This window comes from Mus caroli, unplaced genomic scaffold (assembly GCF_978045245.1).
Source record: "Mus caroli unplaced genomic scaffold, Mus_caroli_1 scaffold_7, whole genome shotgun sequence".
Lineage (NCBI taxonomy): Eukaryota > Metazoa > Chordata > Mammalia > Rodentia > Muridae > Mus > Mus caroli.
In genome coordinates, this window is record NW_028227262.1 from 142,402,173 (window position 1) to 142,421,767 (window position 19,595).

At 45.0% G+C, this 19,595-nt stretch overlaps 1 protein-coding gene across 2 annotated transcripts; it reads left to right on the forward strand.

Moving 5' to 3' along the window:
- The first annotated feature begins 15,067 nt into the window (after positions 1–15,067).
- Positions 15,068–19,194, forward strand: Dlx5 (distal-less homeobox 5). 2 transcript variants are annotated; one of them, XM_021165560.2, is made up of 3 exons: positions 15,068–15,603; positions 17,417–17,601; positions 18,663–19,194. In XM_021165560.2, the coding sequence occupies exons 1-3, from the start codon at positions 15,249–15,251 to the stop codon at positions 18,990–18,992; spliced, it is 870 nt and encodes a 289-aa protein (XP_021021219.1). In that variant the 5' UTR covers positions 15,068–15,248; the 3' UTR covers positions 18,993–19,194. The 2 variants fall into 2 exon arrangements, with proteins under 2 accessions (XP_021021219.1, XP_021021221.1); XM_021165562.3 differs by lacking the exon at positions 18,663–19,194 and having other exon boundaries at positions 17,499–17,600.
- Positions 19,195–19,595: the final 401 nt, after the last annotated feature.

Below are 19,595 nucleotides of genomic sequence, written 5' to 3' on the forward strand. Positions count from 1 at the left end.
TTAGTCAAGGATCCTAGGGCTCTATTCACTGACACAATTACCTACAACTGCAGAATCAATGGGAAAAATATCCCTTCCAACACCTTGAATATTTCCCTAGCCCACAGAAGAAGGGGCAAAGTAAAGCAACACCCCAGGCATAAGTACTGTCCAGCCACCACAGTTGCTGTCCTAGTTCCTAGGCCCTAGTGCCCTTGAACTGTAGGCATCTCTACTAGGAGATTCTGTCTGGGAATCTCTTCTAGGCCCAAACACAAGCCAAGAATATCATAACATCTATTGTTTCAGTCCACCCTTCTGATGGTCATCATGATGTTTACTTAACAGGGTACAAAGGAGAAAATGGATGCTCTGAAAATGGACAAAATTCTCATCAGCACGCACAGCTGATTTGCTTTGTCACTGGGAAAACTGAAAGCAGCAGAGATTATAAGAATCAGGCCAGGGCAACCAGCATATCATTTGTCCTGTCTACAGCTCACCAAAGTCGGAGGCATCTGTGGGAAGACCGTGTTTATATAATGTTTTAGAAAATAGGTGAAGGAAATATTGAGGCTCAGTATTTAAGGTCTTTGCAGCCCTAAAGTTTTTTTCAAGATCTTCATTGCCTTGTGTTATCTTCTGAGTAATAACTAGAAGGTGTTGGGGGTTGGCAAGATGCCTCAGCAGGTAAATGAATATACCATGGAGCTTGGTAAATGTAAGTTTGATCTCTGGGACCCACATTGTGAAAGGAGAGAACCAAGTCCTGCAGGTGGGCCTCTGACCTTCACATGCACATTGCGGCATTCACATGTACAAAAGAAAGGAAGGAAGGAAGGAAGGAAGGAAGGAAGGAAGGAAGGAAGGAAGGAAGGAAGGAGGGAAGGAGGGAAGGAGGGAAGGAGGGAAGGAGGGAAGGAGGGAGGGAGGGAGGGGAGGAAGGAAGGGAGGAAGGAAGAAAGGATGTTTTAAGATATTTTTGTAAGTTGAGTGGGTTTTTTTGTAACAAATGAATTCTATTTTGTTAAGATAAAATGTTTAAATCATTTCACAGAGCTTATCTACCAAAGTCTTCACAGGATCTAAAATTGTTTCTCGCTCAATGGCGTGACAATCATAAATTGAAAACACGGAAGGTAGGCTGCCCAAATGGAGAGAAATTTTGCCATGTCTACCCTTTCATGATAGTGGTTCATTACAACAAACCTTTATACAATGGTCAGGGAAGAGAAGAAAAGTACAGTCTTTCATAGTCCTATAACGTCTAGGTCATCCGAACTCATCCTCTTGGCTAAAAATAAAAAAAGAACAAAGTTTCACTGGATCCAAGAAACATTGGGCAGGCTAATTAGTAGCTATAAACGGCTTTCAAAAGTGGGATGCTATATTTGTACATGCTAACTTCTTTTCAATAATCATGTTAATACCTTATCCACTTCACTGGTAATTGTATAGCACCATCACAATGCAATGATGTACGTTATAAGGAAGTCAGTTGAGATGATCTAATGATGCTGTCAGTGCAAGTCTATAAAGATCATGTAACACTGTCAAAATTGAAAAGAGATGATGGCACCACAAGTTCTACAACCATTAGAAGATGTTAGAGGGAGAGGGTGCCACGATCTGGGGCAATGTCTCTTATGACAGAGCTGCTCAGGCAGCTTAGAAGACAAACTGGCAGTCCTCGTCTGATTTTCTTTATCCAAAGGGTTTTTAGGAAAATTCTTTGTTAATTTTCCTCATGAACATCATCACATCAGAATAGGACAATGATTTTCAACAGCAGTTTGTGTTAGAAATGTTTATTGTTCCTTGGGTATGTGTTCCAATGTCAATTGCACCAGATAATCATGACTTTTGCAGGGAGAAAGAGTACATTTTTAAAGTTTGGTGAAAGAGAATACTTCTCATTGTTTCACTTTTAGAAGAACCCTTGGCAGTATAAGAAATATTTGTTATAAAGGCCACACGTCACAGAAGAAGAGACACATCTCTTTACCGCATGGTCAGTTTTAGAGAGAAGCATTTATCCTCTCTCTACATACATTAGATTTTTAAAAAATTAATCCTTAAGAATGTTCAACCCAAACAGAAAATGAAGCTTCAAAGTGTAATATCGAACACTTGGAAGTCTTGGGTTTCTAGTCTCTGAAGTTTTGTGTTACATGAGGAGTTTTTATTGAGCAAAACTTTCAAACATGGAGGCATGACTTCTGCTAAGACTATTAGATAATGAACATAGGAAGTAAGATATATAATGAAAATCTATACGAAGACTAGCGTGTGTTGCACTCAGAGATTCCACCTTTGTGTTCTGAGAGTAGAAGCTCTGTCACTGATCTGAGCACATGGCTATGTTAGGATGGTGCGAGTGGAATATAGTCTCTCATTCTTCCGTCATCAGGGTAAACATGTACAGTACACACAGTCTACATAACCATGGGAAATAGTCTTGCCCTTCACTGTCCTGACCAATAACAGGGCATGTAGCTGAGCCCTCCAGTATCTAGAAAACTCTCTGCACTGCTAACTAAATAAATGTGCTGTGTTACTAGACAGGATACTTTATGATATGACCTCTTAAAGGACTTTGTGTGTTAAAAGTGTATCACAAAATCAAGGCTTGGCTAAGACCTTTCCAGCTGACTTCTGTTGTCTTAGAGTAACCATTACCATCTCGTCCACCTCTTCCTCACTTCTAAAAGTGACCTGGTTTGGATGCTAAGTTTTATCATAACACAACACATATGTTTGATAAGAAATAATGTGAATAATGTGTCAAGACAGTCCTGCTGCAGTCTACGTGTGAGAAATGCATGTGAATGAATGGGCAAACTGCAGGAAGACACAGAGGCAGCTGTGAGCCCTGTCCTCCAGCTTCCCTGCTTCTAGGTGTTGGAAAAGTTCTAGAGACCAGTTGCTCATGATACTGAACACCAACTAAGACACTAAGATTTCTCCTTTTCAATATATTTTTAATTTTTAATTGACAGAGTAATTGTACATATTTGTGAGATACCATGAGACGTTTCAATCCATGAACATAATATGCAATTAGCAGATCAGACTAATTGGCATATCCATCACCTCAGACATGTATCATTTCTTTAAGTTGAGAGCATTCAAATTCTGTTAGCTATTTTTAAATGCATGGTTAATCGTTGTCTATCATAGCTATCCTAGTATACTGCAGAACATTGGAAATTTTTCCTTCATTCCAGTTGCACCTGTACCTTATTCATCATCTATTCATCCTCATCTTGACCTTTTGCCTTCCCAGACTCTGGTACCTATTAATGCATTATCCAGAGCATCTTCCCTCAAGCTCCCCGTGTCCTGACTCTAGTGACCCCACACTCTATATACACAGCATAATATATTAACTCTGTTTTCTCTTTTTTTTCTTTCTCTTCTCCCTCTCCTTCTCCCTTTCCTCCTTCCCTCTCTTGAGACAAGGTCTCTCTATGTAGCCCTGGCTGTCATGGAATTTGCCCCATCTGATCTTCTCGAATTCAGAGATCCACCTACCTATGGCTCCTGTGGACTGGGGGATAAAAGCCATGAGTTACCATGCTGGCTTCAATTCAGTGTCCTAGTTTAGAGGATGCTGATATCCAACACTTTCATCCTAAAGAAAGAAATGAAATTTATTAAGAGAAAATGAAACTGTTGCCATAAACAACCACTGCCAGCAAATGCAATGCATTGTAAGAATCTAAGGATACAAAGAGGAGATGAGCAACAGAAATGTTATTCTAGTGTCTAAGGCTAGACATCCAGGATGTCACAAACTTTTCTTGCAATCAGCTTACTTGCCATTGATTCATAATGAAATGTTCCAGTCCTCTCTGGCACTCTTCTATAGCATGGGATAATGGCCATGCTTCTGTGCTGGTTCTTGTAAGCAGCAAACAAGAAAGAACACGGACAAAGCAGCAAATATAAATGCTTAATTGTGGTCATTTTTATATTTAAAAAAATGAATAAGTTTTCTTCAAGCATTCTCTCTTTCTCATGTGTGTGGGCACATGTGTACTTATGTATGCATGTATGTGTGTGTGTGTGTACCTTCATGCCTAAGGAAGACATTAGTTATCTTTCTCTTCTCCTCTTTACCTTATTCCCTTCAGACAGGCTCTCATTGAACCTGGAGCTCATTGTACCAGGCAAATCCTCCTGTCTCACCACTACTACCAGTCCTGGAATTACAGATGTAACTCCATACCCAGTATTTGTAGTAAGGTTGCTGGAGATCTGGACCCAGATCCTAATTACTAGGCACCAAGTGCTCTCATCTACAAGGCATCTCCTCACCCACATACTAGGGTTTTAAAAAGACGTTCAAAATTCTAAGTGAATACAGCTATAATTATTATTAAAATGTGTTCTTTGGACCTTGGTGTGTTAGTCAAACAAGTATTCAAGGAGTGACTTTTATTCAGAATGAATGTGTTTGAGCAGGGCATAAAGGTACATACCTATAAGCTCAGCGTTTTTGAAAGCTGAGGTAGGATTGTGACTTCAAAGCAAGCCTGAGCTACATAGTTTCAAACTAACAAAAAACAAGAAACTTGGAAGTAGATATCCAAGTTGGAAGGTGGTAGTGCATGCCTTTAATCTCAGCACTAGGGAAGCAGACACAGGTAGATCTCAGTGCTAGCCTGGTCTACATGGCAGGTTCTAGGACTGCCAGGCTATACAGAGAAACTCTATCTCAAAAAAAAAAAAAAAAAAAAAGGAAGGAAGGAAGAAAGAAAGGAAGGGAGGAAGGGAGGGAGGGAGGGAGGGAGGGAGGGAGGAAAAAAGGGAGGGAGGGAGGAAAAAAGGGAGGGAGGAAGAAAGGGAGGAAGGGAGGGAGGGAGGGAGAGAGGGAGGGAGGGAGGGAGGGAAGGAGGGAGGGAGGGAGAAAGAAAATAGAAAAAAAGAGGATATTTTTCATTCAACAGAGCTAAAAATATAATCAAATCAAATCAAAAGCTAGGCATCAGTATACATACCTTTGATATTAGCACTTGGGCATGGAAGCAGAGGTATGTGATGTTCAAAAATCCAAAGTTTACCTACACGGTGACTCTAAGGCCTCCTTTTCTCTGCCTCAAGCAGGTGGTGGGATGATTTGCTGGTTTGCATATAGGAGGGCTAAGATCCTCTTAGGAGAATACTGGGCTGCACAAACTAGAGCTAAAGGTTGCACAAATAGTCCAACGTCTAACCTCCACAGTCATAGAAAGAGGGTTGCAAGAATATCAATAGGAAAAAAGAGATTAGGCAGTCCAAAGGAGGTAGAAGGCATATCCAGAGTCAAGAATTCCAGGTAGTTATTCATAGGCCTAGTGAGAGGTAGCTGGGAGACTGTCTGCATCCTTCATACTAGTCCTCAAAGGCCAGCAGAACTGGCAGTGACAATGCTCCTACAGCACTACCCAAACCCACCAGTAAATGGTGAGGTTGGAGTACCGCTATGGAAGGTGAGCCGATTCAAGTCAATGAAAGGCAAATATATAAACACCGAGGACCACCTGCAAGAGTTTAACAGCTGCTTCTCAAGGCCACTGTGAAAATAGACGTAAATACATGCAAAACCTCTTTGGGGAAAAGCACTTGAAATCTGTGAGTCTTCAGAAGTCCTGCCAGATGCTCCTTATAACCCTGGGAGCAGAGATGAAGGTCTCCTACAATAGACAAAAATACAGAACATTTTTCCTAAACAGGTATGTGGTGCAAGGTGGGAGATCAATGTCCCAGAGATCACAACGAATCGAACCGTGTGTGACAGGGCTAGAAAGATGGCTCAGCAGTGAAGAGCACTTCCTGCTCTTGCTGATGACTTGAGTTTGCTTCCCAGGGCCACACTGTGGCTCACAACCGTGCACAACTCCAGTTCCAGAAGGTATGAGTTCTGCAGGGACCAGGCACACACATCGTGCACATGCATGCATGCACACACACCCCTCACACATTTCAAAATAGAATAAACACATCTTTAAGACAAAGTTTTAGCAGTGATCCAGGATCAGCACCCATAGCCCCGATCATTCTGACGTCTTTGAGAGGTGTCCTCCCAAGAATGAGTTACATCTCGGGCATCCCTTCAGCGATTACTTAGGAGCAGAGAGTCCCGTGCTTCTGCTTCTTGTTTTTCCATTTCTCTTCTAATCTTGTTCATTGTTCTTATACACTGGGAAGTTTAGTAGGCGATTGTAATCGTTAGGTACTTCCACCCTAACCCATATGGCAACAGTATGAATAATTAGCAGGTCTCTTTAAAATATTTCCCTGTAACAAAGGTACTCTCTGACTCCCTTACTTTTCTCAATAAGAATAGGAAAATGTCCCAGCGGGTGGAGGACTCACTCAGCAGTTCAGAACACATACTGTTCTTTTAGGGGATCTGAATGACATTCCCAGAACTGCATCGGGAGCTTCTTATCACTTAAGTTCCTGGATACATTCACTGATGCCCTCTCCTGGCCTCTGAGGCTGCGTGAACACGAGCACATTCACACAGAGGTGTACATATATACGCATCAATTTTCTTAAAAATTGAAAGTCCCACCAGGCAGTGATGGCACACATCTTTAATCCCAGCACATGTAAGGCAGAGGCAGGCAGATCTCAGGGTTTGAGGTCAACCTGGTGTACAATGTAAATTTTATGATAGTCAGGGCTACCTAGAGAAACTCTTGTCTTGAAAAACAAAACAAACTCAAAGTCCCCTTCTCTCTTTGGATTTACCATGCAGGTTAAGAAACTGCCATCTGGCTCAGTGACTCATAAAATGATACAGAGAAAAGAGTGTCTGAAATTTTAAATGGCAAGTATGGGGGGGTGGCATTAAATCACACTCCAAAGCACTGAGACTCCAATAATGAAGAAACAAATTAGGGAGTTATAGGGGAAATGGATAACTGGTAATATATCCTGTTCTTACAAGTGTGAGCACAGCTTTTCTTAGCCAAGTATGTTATTTAACTATTTGATTTGTTCATCTACATATGCCTTCAAGTTTTCCCATAAGATTTAGTGTGGGACTAGCAAGATTTTGCTGAAAGGACCCTGATATAGCTGTCTCTTGTGAGACTATGCCAGGGCCTAGCAAACACAGAAGTGGATGCTCACAGTCAGCTAGTGGATGGATCACAGGGCTCCCAATGGAGGAGCTGGAGAAAGTACCCAAGGAGCTAAAGGGACCTGCAACCCTATAGGTGGTACAACATTATGAACTAACCAGTACCCCGGAGCTCTTGACTCTAGCTGCATATGTATCAAAAGATGGCCTAGTTGGCCATCACTGGAAAGAGAGGCCCATTGGACACACAAACTTTATATGCCCCAGTACAGGGGAACACCAGGGCCAAAAAAAAAATGGGAATGGGTGGGTAGGGAAATGGGGGAGGGGAGGAGGGGAGGGGGGGCTTTTGGGATAGCATTGGAAATGTAATTGAGGAAAATACGTAATAAAATATATTTTAAAAAGATTTAGTGTGGGAAACATCTATTCTGTTGCTATCTGAAACCCAGCAGTTTCATAAAGATCTGCATAGCTGTGGCTCCAAGAATTCTTAAAACTTGTAAAAAAAAAAAATCAGTCATCTTTAAATCTCATTTTGAACTAGTAGTGATGTGCACAACATGGTAAGTTTCATACTTGAAAATTTACAGCAGCAACTAAGTGTTTCTCAGTTTTCTTGGTAGTTGATGAAGATGCACACATCAAAGAGGGTGGAGCTTCCTCATGCACAAGCCAGCGGGGTACATGCAAACCTTAAGAATCAGCATGCATTGATAAATTGACATGAGTGAATATATTTACAAATATTTGGTTTTAAGCATCACCAAATGCTTGTAGCACCCGTACTCTTCTGATACATAGCATGTTAACAATTATTAAAGGTTTAATGTTGAAAAAGTGAATTTTAATCAACTGTTCCCTGTGACTAAATGATCATTCCTCTCTGCCCAGCCTCCAAGCAAGCACACTATCATTACATAAAATTACATGATATTTGCACATAATCTATCTACGGTCTTTCTAAATTCCTCAGACTGACTAACACAATGCAAACGCTATCCCCATAGAATAATGTCAGGGGAATGAAAGTCTACCATCTCCTTCATGCATAGTTTCTCTTCAGAAATAGATTCAATAGAAGGTTGGTTGGATGTAAGGATGTAGAATCTGCAGCTAGAGTTGACTCACTAAGTCAAGGCTAATTGGGAAGATTCCAGCACCTAGGAAACACATGTTTTCTGTTCACGGCTTTCAGAGAGGCTCCACGGCCCCATCAGCTGCACCGCACTCGTGGAAGCTATTGACTTTTCTTTTCTGCTGTCTTCATTTTCTTCTGCAGGAACACAGAGAAACGTGAGTCCAGGTGGGCACTGTGCCTTTCCTTGATTATGCTGTGCGACACAGCAGGAGGACCTCTTATCTCAGGCTGGGGTTGCCTGTTTAAGATTCTTTTCTTTATAAAAGGTATAAGGCAATAAACACAGCTGTAGAAAAGGTTTTGTGTTTTCTTTTTGTTTGTTTTAGTCTATTAAAATGATATAATTAGGGCAGAGTGCAATGAAGTTCCATAAAATTATATCATCCGCTGTTGGGAATTGGTTCTTATGCTTTGTCTTAATTTGGCTTCCCAAAGCCACGCTTCCAGACCTGAGGGTCCCTGCCCCCATCTGGCTTCAATTGGTAATAAAGACTACCATACAGCCAATGGCTGAGTAGGGAGACAAAGATGGGACTTAGACAAGAGACCAAGGGAGAGAAGAAAAGGGAATAACCAGGACTCACAGACAGAGGGGTCAGAATCAAGAGCTGCAGGGGAGAAACCATCCAGCAATGTAGGTGGAAAGGAATACAGTCCTATGGCTCCCCAGAAGGTAACGGGTAGCAGAGATGAAATATAGATTTTAAAAGATGTTAACTCAGGAATACCGGAGGGGTGTGTGCTAGCCGTGGGGAGGTTTAGAAGTGCCCAGTCATTGAGCTAGTCAAGGCATATCCAAATTAGCTGGTGTATGTATGTGGCTTTCATTCACAAATCCAGAGCTTCTGGACAGGTGCAGCATGCCATCAACATGCTGGGAGCTGCTACCATCTGCCTTCAAGCCCTCTCTTGCTCTGCAAACTTTACCCGGCTCACTGTGTTTGAGAACTCTGAATGGATTTGACTTTAGAAATGGTTTTCTACATCTTTTCATAGTGTTGCTATATCATAAGGCCTCATATCAGTGAGTGTGTGTGTATTATGATGTACATGTGTATGCGGGCATGTGTGTGTATGTGTTATGATGCATATATGTTTATGCACATGTGTGAGTGTGCATGTGTGTTATGATGTACATGCATGTGTGCGCACACACATGTGAGCGTGTGTACCTGTGTGGAGGCCAGAGGTTAATGATCAGTACCTGCTTCATTCATCTCTTTGCCTTTGTTTTGTTATTGTTTTGTTTTAAGCAGATTATCTAATTTGAACCTAGAACTTGCTTGCCATTTGACTAGGTTAGTTGGCAGACAGGCTCTTCGGATCTGCCCCTCTGCCTCACCAGCGCTGGGGTCTTAGGCTTTTGCTAGCATTCTTAGCCTTTAACTGAGTGCTCCGGATCTGAGTCCCAGTTCTCATTCATGCACGGTAGCACTTTACCAAGCCATTTACCCAGCCTCAGAAGTTTAAAGTCCAGCTTAAGCCTGGAGTCAGTATGCCACTGTCGATGACTTAAACTTGCCCGGTGTTACTGAATTCCCACCTGACAGTTCCGCTCTCCATAACTGCACAAGGGGCATTTGTAACTGGAATATTCATATACACTTAAGAATCAATGTTATATAAATAGTATCACAGCCAAACTTTCCTTTCACAGAGATCATCTTCTGAGCTTACGATGAAAAACGTGCCACGATTTTGGTTTGCAGAGACGTGTAATAATGGAAACCCATTTACTTCCTGCTTAGATAAACTTGAAGTGCTTTCAGCTGTGCTGTGCCAAATTCATCTCATATAGAATAGATTTGAGAGGATACTTGATGTCTTTTCCTAAATAGTTATGTTTAAGCTAAATGAATAAACACAGTTTCATGTCTTAATTATAAAAAACAAAATATGTACAGCTCTATGATACACACTATCATTCGAAATAAACTGAACATCTTATTAGGTTAAAATTAAGTGGAAAATGGTTTTGTCTCTGGGGATTTTTAATTTATTCAGAATATTTGTATAATTATCTAATAGTGAGCCCTTCGAAGTTATTTTGTTGAAGACAATCTCTAACTCCAGACATATATTTTTAAGCAAAGGTAAGGGGGTATTGTAATTAGTTTTCAAACAGGAAGAAATTTTCCTTTTGTTGCTTCTACTGCCCTTTTGGGCTCCTTTTTTCCCCCTCTCCCTCCCAAAGTGGCTTAATTGTCAGTTCCTATGGGCTTCTGAACGTGTTGACTTGGGCTAAGCCTCATAAACATAAAACAAAAACTTTGATCGTAGATGGGAGACTAAATAGTTTTGCTAACTCATAACCACCTCAGAGAGTCAGTTTTTGACCAGAGTGGGTGGCACAGGCCACTCACTTACATCGCCAACCCAGTGATCAGCGATTTGTTCCTTGGTTTTCGAAGTCACTACTCTCATCTAATCATACCGATCCATAGAACTGCAGCCACGTGGCCGTCATACAGAACAGTTTAGAGCTAGTCCTTTAATAACTTACTAAGTTATTATGCAATCATAGTGCTCTATCTCAAAGATAGCTGTGGTGTTATTGAAATAAAGTGGTTACTCAGATCTACCTTCACAGAACACATGACTCAATCGTCTTGTTTTTGAGATCTGTGAAATAAATAAATAAATAAATAAATACACAATCCATGCCTACACACCTTTGATCCCAGGATGTGGGAGGCAGACACAGGCAGATCTCTGAGACTGAGCCCAGCCTGATCTACAGAGTAAGTTTCAGAACAGCCAGAGCTACACAGAAAAACCCTGTCTCAAACAAACAAACACGCCCTCTATGAATCATGATCAATAAAAACACAACAGAGACCTTCCCTGCTAGCAGTTCTCCCTGGCAAATAAAGAAAAAGCCAAAGCACAAGACTTTAAAAAAAAAAAAAAGCAGATGTGACCCTGATATTATATATATGTGGTGGTGGTGGTGGTGGTGGTGGTGGTGGTGGTGGTGGTGGTGGTGTGTGTGTGTGTGTGTATTTGAGACCAAGACAGCCTTGCTTACATCAAGTGTGCATATGTAACACCAGCATATATTATGCAATCCTGTATCTGAATGCTGTGTAAAATGTAATATTAAAGTTCCCATCTTTAAAAACAAAACATTAGGTATTTTTTGTGCATTGAAGTGAGTCTCACACTCAAAGTTAAGGAATGCTCTGTTCCCACTTAAAGAGATTTTCAGATGGCGCAGAAAAGGGAAAAGACTTAATGTTGCCATTAGTTAATCTGACCTACTGGGGAAGGGGTAGCTCAGCTGACAGAGTAGGCAAGCACAAACCCTGAGTTAGATGGCCAGCACCACACCATCCTTCTTTGCACAGAAAGTTTGTGGGCAGCCTGGGATACATGAGGTTCTGCATCTAAATAAGTGAATATATAAAATGGCATACGCGTACAAACTCGCCTTCCGTGGGGTTTACCCTGTAGACTCAGAGTGGCATCACTCGCCTCTTTTTCTAGACTAGAAAAGGAACAGAAGCCTGCCTGGCCCTCATTTGCATGGAAAGAGGAGTGCTACCTCAGATTGTCTAGAAAGAGGATGACTCTCAACGTCCTCCAATCGCCTCACAGCTATGTAAGAGAGAAAGGAAAAGGCGTGGTACGGAGAAAAGGGTTTAATGGAAGTTGAGACAAAACATGACCACCTGGTAACGGGCCTTTCAGGCCCAGCCTGAGTGATTCTGAGCTGGGGACATTTGCTGAATCCACACTGTTCCTGGCGGACACTGGGTGGCGCTCGTGGTAAAGGCTTGCACTTCTTTAGGGTCTTTCCCCCATCGCCACAAGCCCTTTGCAAACTTCAGCTACCCAAAGAAATTACAGGCTCCCTACGAGTCTCAGTAAGGAGCTTTGCTGGAGGAATTTGTGATGCTATGGGATCCTTTCTCCGCCGCCGTTGCATCAGTTGGGATTTGAGAAGCACTAGTGTACTATCCCTAGCCATGGCGTCAGATCCACCTCCACAGAAATGACAAAATTAACATCCCTGGCCAGAGAAAACCCCAAAGTGTGGGTCCAAAAGTGCTGGCCAGACTTGTAGCGGGGCCTGCAGCACACAGAACACAAGAAGTGTCCTTGTAAAATGAAACAGGACTATATATTGTGAGCAGACTCGAGGCTGTCTATAGTGGCCCTTACTTGACTGTATTAAGGAAAGGATGGAAGGTGACAAAACTCAACTCAGAACAGCCATCAAGAAAGTTAAGATTGGTGAATTTCAAAGAGGCTCCAAGATTTGGTGATTTCACCCTGAACTGGACTTAATACAACAGGTTTACATCTGCATAAAGGCCAGTCTTTCAGCACCTCAGGTTATATGTAAAGATGGTGCATTCTCTTCTCCTTACCCATTCTTTTTCATTATTCATAAATATATATATATATATTTCATTGTTCATAAATATATTTATGTGTGTAATATATATTTACATACATATATGTGTATATATGTGTAATATATACACACATGTGCAATAATGTATGTGTGTATATGCATATGTGTAAATGTATATCTTCACTGAGAAAAGGAAGCAGCGAGTAAATGCTAGCAAGATGTAGAATTATCTTACCAATATAACATGAAGCATATCTGCAGTTTCCAGTATCAGGCTCATGGGAAGCTGCCTTCTCATCAAATTTTAAGAGAACTATTAGACTTATTCTGGTGATAATGACCATGCTGACTTTTTTCCTCCTGGTTATTACATTTAAATTTATAGTAAATAAAATTAGGGCCAGTGATGGGATCACCCATCTCTCTGCACCTTTTTTTTAATAACCTCTAAACACTTTGACCAGCTCAAGGCATTGATTTGTAAGGTAGATTTGTGCAACTAGGCCCCATGGATTAGGTGAGCATCTTTAGAGCAGACCACGATCATAATCCAGTAAGGTCAGCACTACATTTGCCTCCTTGAAGACACTCAGTGCAAATCTAGAGCCTGGACAACCACATAAAAATCAAAGGCAAGGGATCAGTGTCAAGGGACAGCAAACATTTGTTGAACCCACACATCTGTGTCAGAAGGGAAATCTAGAGACACCAAGGCTGCAAGTAGGGACTCCAGATGAAGAAAGGGGTGACCCTGCTGCATGCTAGCTCCCTCTCGAGTTGACAAAAGCTGAAGTTGTACAGCCAAGGAAAAGCAACAGTAGCCTGGGTTTATGGGGCCCATGTGCACCTGAGGCACGTGTTGCTGCTTCCAATTGCAGCTCCAGATTCCAGAGAGGGACTGACATCCTGCTTCCAGCTCTCTGACACACAGGCTTGGAGGCCTTGGTTGCTGTGTAGCCAAAACAAGAACAAAGTAACCTCAGACAAAACTGAGGCAGATTTTCACTTCTTCCCCTGGCAAGAGGGGTAGGAGGAACCAGAAGATTCCACCCTGAACATTCAATGACACTCCCAGGTTCCTGGCCAAAAGGAGGCCCAAAATAGGATACCACTCATTTTTGAGGGGAGTAGACACAGAGCATTGAGTGAGGATCAGAACACATTCCTAAGGCCTCACTCAATCATAACTAGAGGAAAAGCCCATGTTGACAAAATAAACTTCTTCTGGTGGTCTGTGCCTAACGTATGAGTCTTGAACCCTGCTCCCTTTGTAAGATGATCAGTAGGCAGGAAATAATGGGGGATGCTACAGAACCCAAACTCAAGAATTGAGAGGGGAATTGGAGTGTATGTAGGTAATGGAACCAGGAGAGGGTCGACCATGATTAAAACCCCATCTCCCAAGCGGACTTGGTTCCCTGCCTACTTTGCGGTCTTCATACTCCATTTGGTCTGGAGGTACACTATAGGTCACACAACCAAATCAATTCATGTTTGCAGGAATCTGGCTCCTGAACTGAGACAAGAGCCATTCTAGAAGCTTGCAAGTAGTAGAGGATATCGAGCAAAAAACCAAAAGGCTGCTCAGCTCTCTGGGAAAGCCAACTAAGAGAGTTTAGGCCGTGGCAAGGTATTCAGGAATGAAAGACATTGATTTTCAGCTGTCCCTGTAAAGACTTCAGTTGCCACTGACAACTAAATGGACGTCTAGATTCTTGGACATCTCTGTGGAGTCCTGAGAAACAGGGGCTTCTGCAAAAGCGCTTGCTGCGTGTCCAACTGTTTTCCAGCTTACAAATTTTCATCATAAATTAGTTGCAACTTGCTTCCCATCATCCCACTAAGACAATGCTGTTCTCCATTTGTTCTCACCGCCATCTAACACTGCTCCTCCTCTGCACACAGTCCCACAGCAGTGCTCTGTCCTACAGTCTCCGTCGGAGGAGGGGGGAGAGGACTGGTAGGTGTGGAGCAAGAAAAGAGCATCAAGGACCGCATCCTCTAAACTGTACTTTTGAGACTGCTGATTGGAACACGTTGTCTTCAAACAGCACGGAGCTAGGCCCTGGGACTGCCTGGTTTGTCGAAGCTATTCACTAAAAACAGATCTCGACTGAGACCCTCCCTCCCCCAATAGGGAACAACTCATATACAGTCTCTCTCTCTCTCTCTCTCTCTCTCTCTCTCTCTCTCTCTCTCTCTCTCTCTCTCTCTCTCTCTCTCTCTCACACACACACACACACACACACACACACACACACACACTCCTTGTACGCCCCCCTTCTCTCTCTCTCTCTCTCTCTCTCTCTCTCTCTCTCTCTCTCTCTCTCTCTCTCTCTCTCTCTCTCTAAGCAATGCTTTGTTGTGCTAAAACTAGTTGGACGAGTTAGGGTGTTGCTCTGCTCCCAAAGCCCTGGCCAATGGAACCCGATCCACCCCGCTGTGCGTAAGCGCGCAATTAAGGATTTAACCAAGGCTGTGCTGCGCCTCAGCCAGCAGTCAGCCTGCGGGAGACAGAGCCTCCACGACTCCCAGCCTCCTCCTCCTCCTCCCCGCCGCCGCCGCCGCCGCCTCCTCCTCTTCCTCCTCCTCCCTCGCTCCCACAGCCATGTCTGCTTAGACCAGAGCAGCTCCACAGCCAATTCAGGCAACAGCGGCCGCCGCAGTAGAAGAACAGCCACCGCCCGGGAGCTATGACAGGAGTGTTTGACAGAAGAGTCCCAAGCATCCGATCCGGCGACTTCCAAGCTCCGTTCCCGACGTCCGCCGCCATGCACCACCCGTCTCAGGAATCGCCAACTTTGCCCGAGTCCTCGGCCACCGATTCTGACTACTACAGTCCGGCGGGGGCCGCCCCGCACGGCTACTGCTCTCCTACCTCTACTTCTTACGGCAAAGCGCTCAACCCCTACCAGTACCAGTACCACGGCGTGAACGGCTCCGCAGCCGGCTACCCGGCCAAGGCTTATGCCGACTACGGCTACGCCAGTCCCTACCACCAGTACGGCGGCGCCTACAACCGCGTCCCGAGTGCCACCAGCCAGCCAGGTAGGCGCGCGGGGGCGGGAGGCAGGTACCCAGGGCATCCGTAACCCCGCGGGCGCCAAGTTGGGTGGTAGATGAGGGCCACGCTGTCCGCACCCATACAAGGGTGCTTCGCAGAAGCGAGTGGGGGGCCTGGGACTGCAAACAGGACAGCATCTCACATAGGCAATGGGGGGGGGGCAGTGGAGGAACTTTTGAAGAGGTTTAATCGGGTGTTTTCCCTCTGGCGCCGCTCGAGGGTCCCTCCTTAGCTGGATTCCTAGCTGGCCTAGCCAGAAAGCCAGTTTGGCTGCAAAGAGGCTAAGGGATTTGGGGGGGCGGGAGGGGGAATCAAGCAGCCCTAGTGGTGTTTGCGTAATAAAAGGAAAGTTAGTTGGAATTCTGGGTGAGCGTGCTGAGTTGGTGAGATCTAGTCTGGATTAGCCAGCGAAGCGCCCCGAGGCCTTTCAGGGAGGGTGCGGGCAGCACACCGGGTGGCCTGGGGGCCTGAGGGCTGCAGCCTGACGGAAAAGCGAACAGGGAACTTTGCGGTTTATCCAAGGTATTTCCAAATACAAAAAGTCATTTAAAATAGCGGAGGGCTGCTGAGAGTTCACTCTGTTAGAGGGACCCACACACACACTCCATCGCGTGCTCTCTCCGTAGGTGCCTAGAATTTGTCTGCCTTCCTTCTTCCCCACAGACTCCCCTTTCCGTCCACTGTGAAACTTCCTTAGAGCGTTACAGTGGGGTAGAGAGCTTGGGCGGTAAATGAGAGGCGCGACGTCTCAGTGGAGAAATTTTACTAGTCGATTTTGATCTCCCCTCACCGACACTTTAATAAGACTGCTAATATTAGCATCCCCTACTCCAGTAGTGGAGACCGCAGCCCTCCTTCCTTCTCCACCCTTCCTCTGGCAGCAGCTTCATACACCGACTCTTCCACTCCTTTCAGGATTGAAGGGGGAAAGGGGCCATGTGGCCTAGGGGCACATTAGCAAAACACGGATTCACAGGACCCCAGCGGGGTGCATTTATGACAGTGAGAATTCTTCCCTGATTCCTCCCCTTTACTACGAAAATATCCTTACTACAGATTCCTTTTCAATACATTGTTGATGGGAGTTTGAGTCTGTTCCTCTTGCTGTCTCTGCATTCGTGCACAGGGAGAGGTTTTTTTTTTTTTTTTTTTTTTTTTTTTGGTCAAGAACATATTAAGTCTATTTGTGAAAGAAACCAGACACATCTGTGCCCTCTCAGATCTGCAGTGAGATTATGGGGACTACATAATCGGCTCTCTGTCTGCCGCAGCCCCGACCGACCGCTTGCCGCTGTAGTGAAGGAACATAGTTTGCTTGTGGGTCTTTGAACTTTGGAGCCCTTGGCTAGCGTCTTCCCTGCCCAAGCGTCTAGCCTCTGCGGGCGCCCGAACAGACGCCGACAGAGGGTCATGGCCCAGGGGCCTCCTCGCGTGACGCCCAGGGATTGGAGTGGCTATTCGCGTCCCAGAAACACACAAGGTGAATACAGGGAGGGAAAAAATAATGAGAAAAATAAGCATCTCCAAAGGGTTCCATCCCTAAAGCGAAGAACCTGATGTGTACAAAGTGCCCCACGCACACAGTGGCTATTAGTCAGAGACTCGCCAGCTCTTCCATGTATGATCTGAGGATGGGACAGATTTCTCTGGGGTTTGAAAAGCCAAGATTGTGATATTTGGGAAAGAGAAAGATGACTACATATTTCAAAACAAACAGAATCTCGCTGATTTGAGGGCTTGTGCAAACGAGCCATTGTCTGTCAGGAAGCTCTAACCTAGTCTGTTTTGGTTATTTAGAGAAAGAAGTGGCGGAGCCAGAGGTGAGGATGGTGAATGGTAAACCAAAGAAAGTTCGTAAACCCAGGACTATTTATTCCAGCTTTCAGCTGGCCGCTTTACAGAGAAGGTTTCAGAAGACTCAGTACCTCGCCCTGCCAGAACGCGCGGAGTTGGCCGCCTCTCTAGGACTGACGCAAACACAGGTAAATCCGGCCGCTGCCGAGTACCAGCCCCGCCTCGCCCGCCTGCAAGCCCAGCTCGGCTGCATGGTTCGGTCCCGACTGGCTGGAGCCGATTCTCTAGCACTTTGCAGAAATTCACAGATAGAAAGACACCAACCGATGCATCTTTCCCTCCATGAGCCAGGCCCACGTGGCGGTGGGCGCGGGATTCGTCGTTTGTCCCGAGTTGCCGCTATCCCCTCCCACCCAAACCCACCCCAGCTTTAACCACCAAAGGCTGGGGACCAAAGTTCCATAGTGAAAACAAGAGAAGGAGTATTTCTGGGGGGAGGGGGGATCTGCCTCGCGCTCTTGAAAAATGTCTGGGTCCCTTCACAGTGAGAAGCTTGCCAGGTACTATTGGCCTGGTGATGGGTCTCCAGCCAAGCAAAGGCCTGGATCGTCCTGTCCCGGTCGATCCTATCCCTGAGGCAGATGGAACCCTCAGCAGCCTGAAGGTCGCGAGGTGGGGGGCGCTGTTGTACGGGGAAACCCTCCGGAATTGTCCCCTTCTTTCCCCTCCCCCCACCACCACCCCTGCCCGCTGGGGCCTAGAATAAGGAATGTTCAAGTCGCAGCCCAGAGCTTCAGGCAGAGTCTGGCCTCCCAGTGCCGAGGGGACTGAAGGGAGCTGGGCAGGAGATTGGACAATCTCTCCTTTCCCTTGGCACAGTGCACCTACAGTTTGGCCCAAGGCCCTCCCCACCGGGGACTCTGGCCTTCGAGCAGGAGAGTTATCCTCCCCAGTGACCTGGTGCACAGGCCCACACGTGCGACCAGGTCTACAGTGGATAAAAGACAAAGCCTTGGGGTAGCACCCTTGCAGAAGCTGGCTCCCGCTGAGCTGGACAGAGCTCCCTCTGTGCGTCCCTCCCATTGCCTAGGCTGAAATTGCAACCTCCTGGCGATGGGCGGCTTGCTACTGGTAGTTAGTTATCAGGGCAGGATAGTCTAAGGCCAGGAGAGCCTTCATTCGTCGCTCAGGGAAAGGCGCGGGCAACCTCTGAGTGTCCCGGTAACGTGTGCCTTTGTTCCCCACCCAGGTGAAAATCTGGTTTCAGAACAAAAGATCCAAGATCAAGAAGATCATGAAAAACGGGGAGATGCCCCCGGAGCACAGTCCCAGCTCCAGCGACCCTATGGCGTGTAACTCGCCACAGTCACCAGCGGTGTGGGAGCCCCAGGGCTCATCCCGCTCTCTCAGCCACCACCCTCATGCCCACCCTCCGACCTCCAACCAGTCCCCCGCGTCCAGCTACCTGGAGAACTCGGCTTCCTGGTACCCAAGCGCAGCCAGCTCAATCAATTCCCACCTGCCACCGCCGGGCTCCTTGCAGCACCCGCTGGCACTGGCCTCCGGGACGCTTTATTAGATGGGCTACTTTCTCTTGCTCAGTTTTGGGACTACAGTGTTGTGCTGGTTTAGAAATCAGAAAGAAAGGAATTCATACGGGGATGTTTGAACAATGGAAACAAAAAGATTCATGTGTAAACTTTTTTTTGCATGTAAGTTATTGCATTTCAGAGAACCCCGCCCCCTTTTTTACGAAAAGAACCTTTTTTTTTTTTTTTTTTGCGCAACTGTGGACACTATCAATGGTGCCTTGAAATCTATGACCTCAACTTTTCAAAAGACTTTTTTCAATGTTATTTTAACCGTGTAAATAAGTGTAGATAGAGGAATTAAACTGTATATTCTGGATAAATAAAATTATTTCGACCATGGAAACTGCTCCTTTTTGGCCCCCTGATAACTGGCTAGTGAGGTTATATGCAGATGGTTAAGAACAGATGAATTCTCCAGAAATCCAACAATGCAAAACAGAAGTCAGGAGCTGTCTGGTTGCAGAAATGTGTTTGTGTTGGATGCTCTATTTCATGTATCTGTCTGCACATATGGCCTGTTTACAGTACTGTTGTGTTTAGGATGGTTTTTTCCCCTAACCACAAAACCATTTAAATGATATTAAATATAA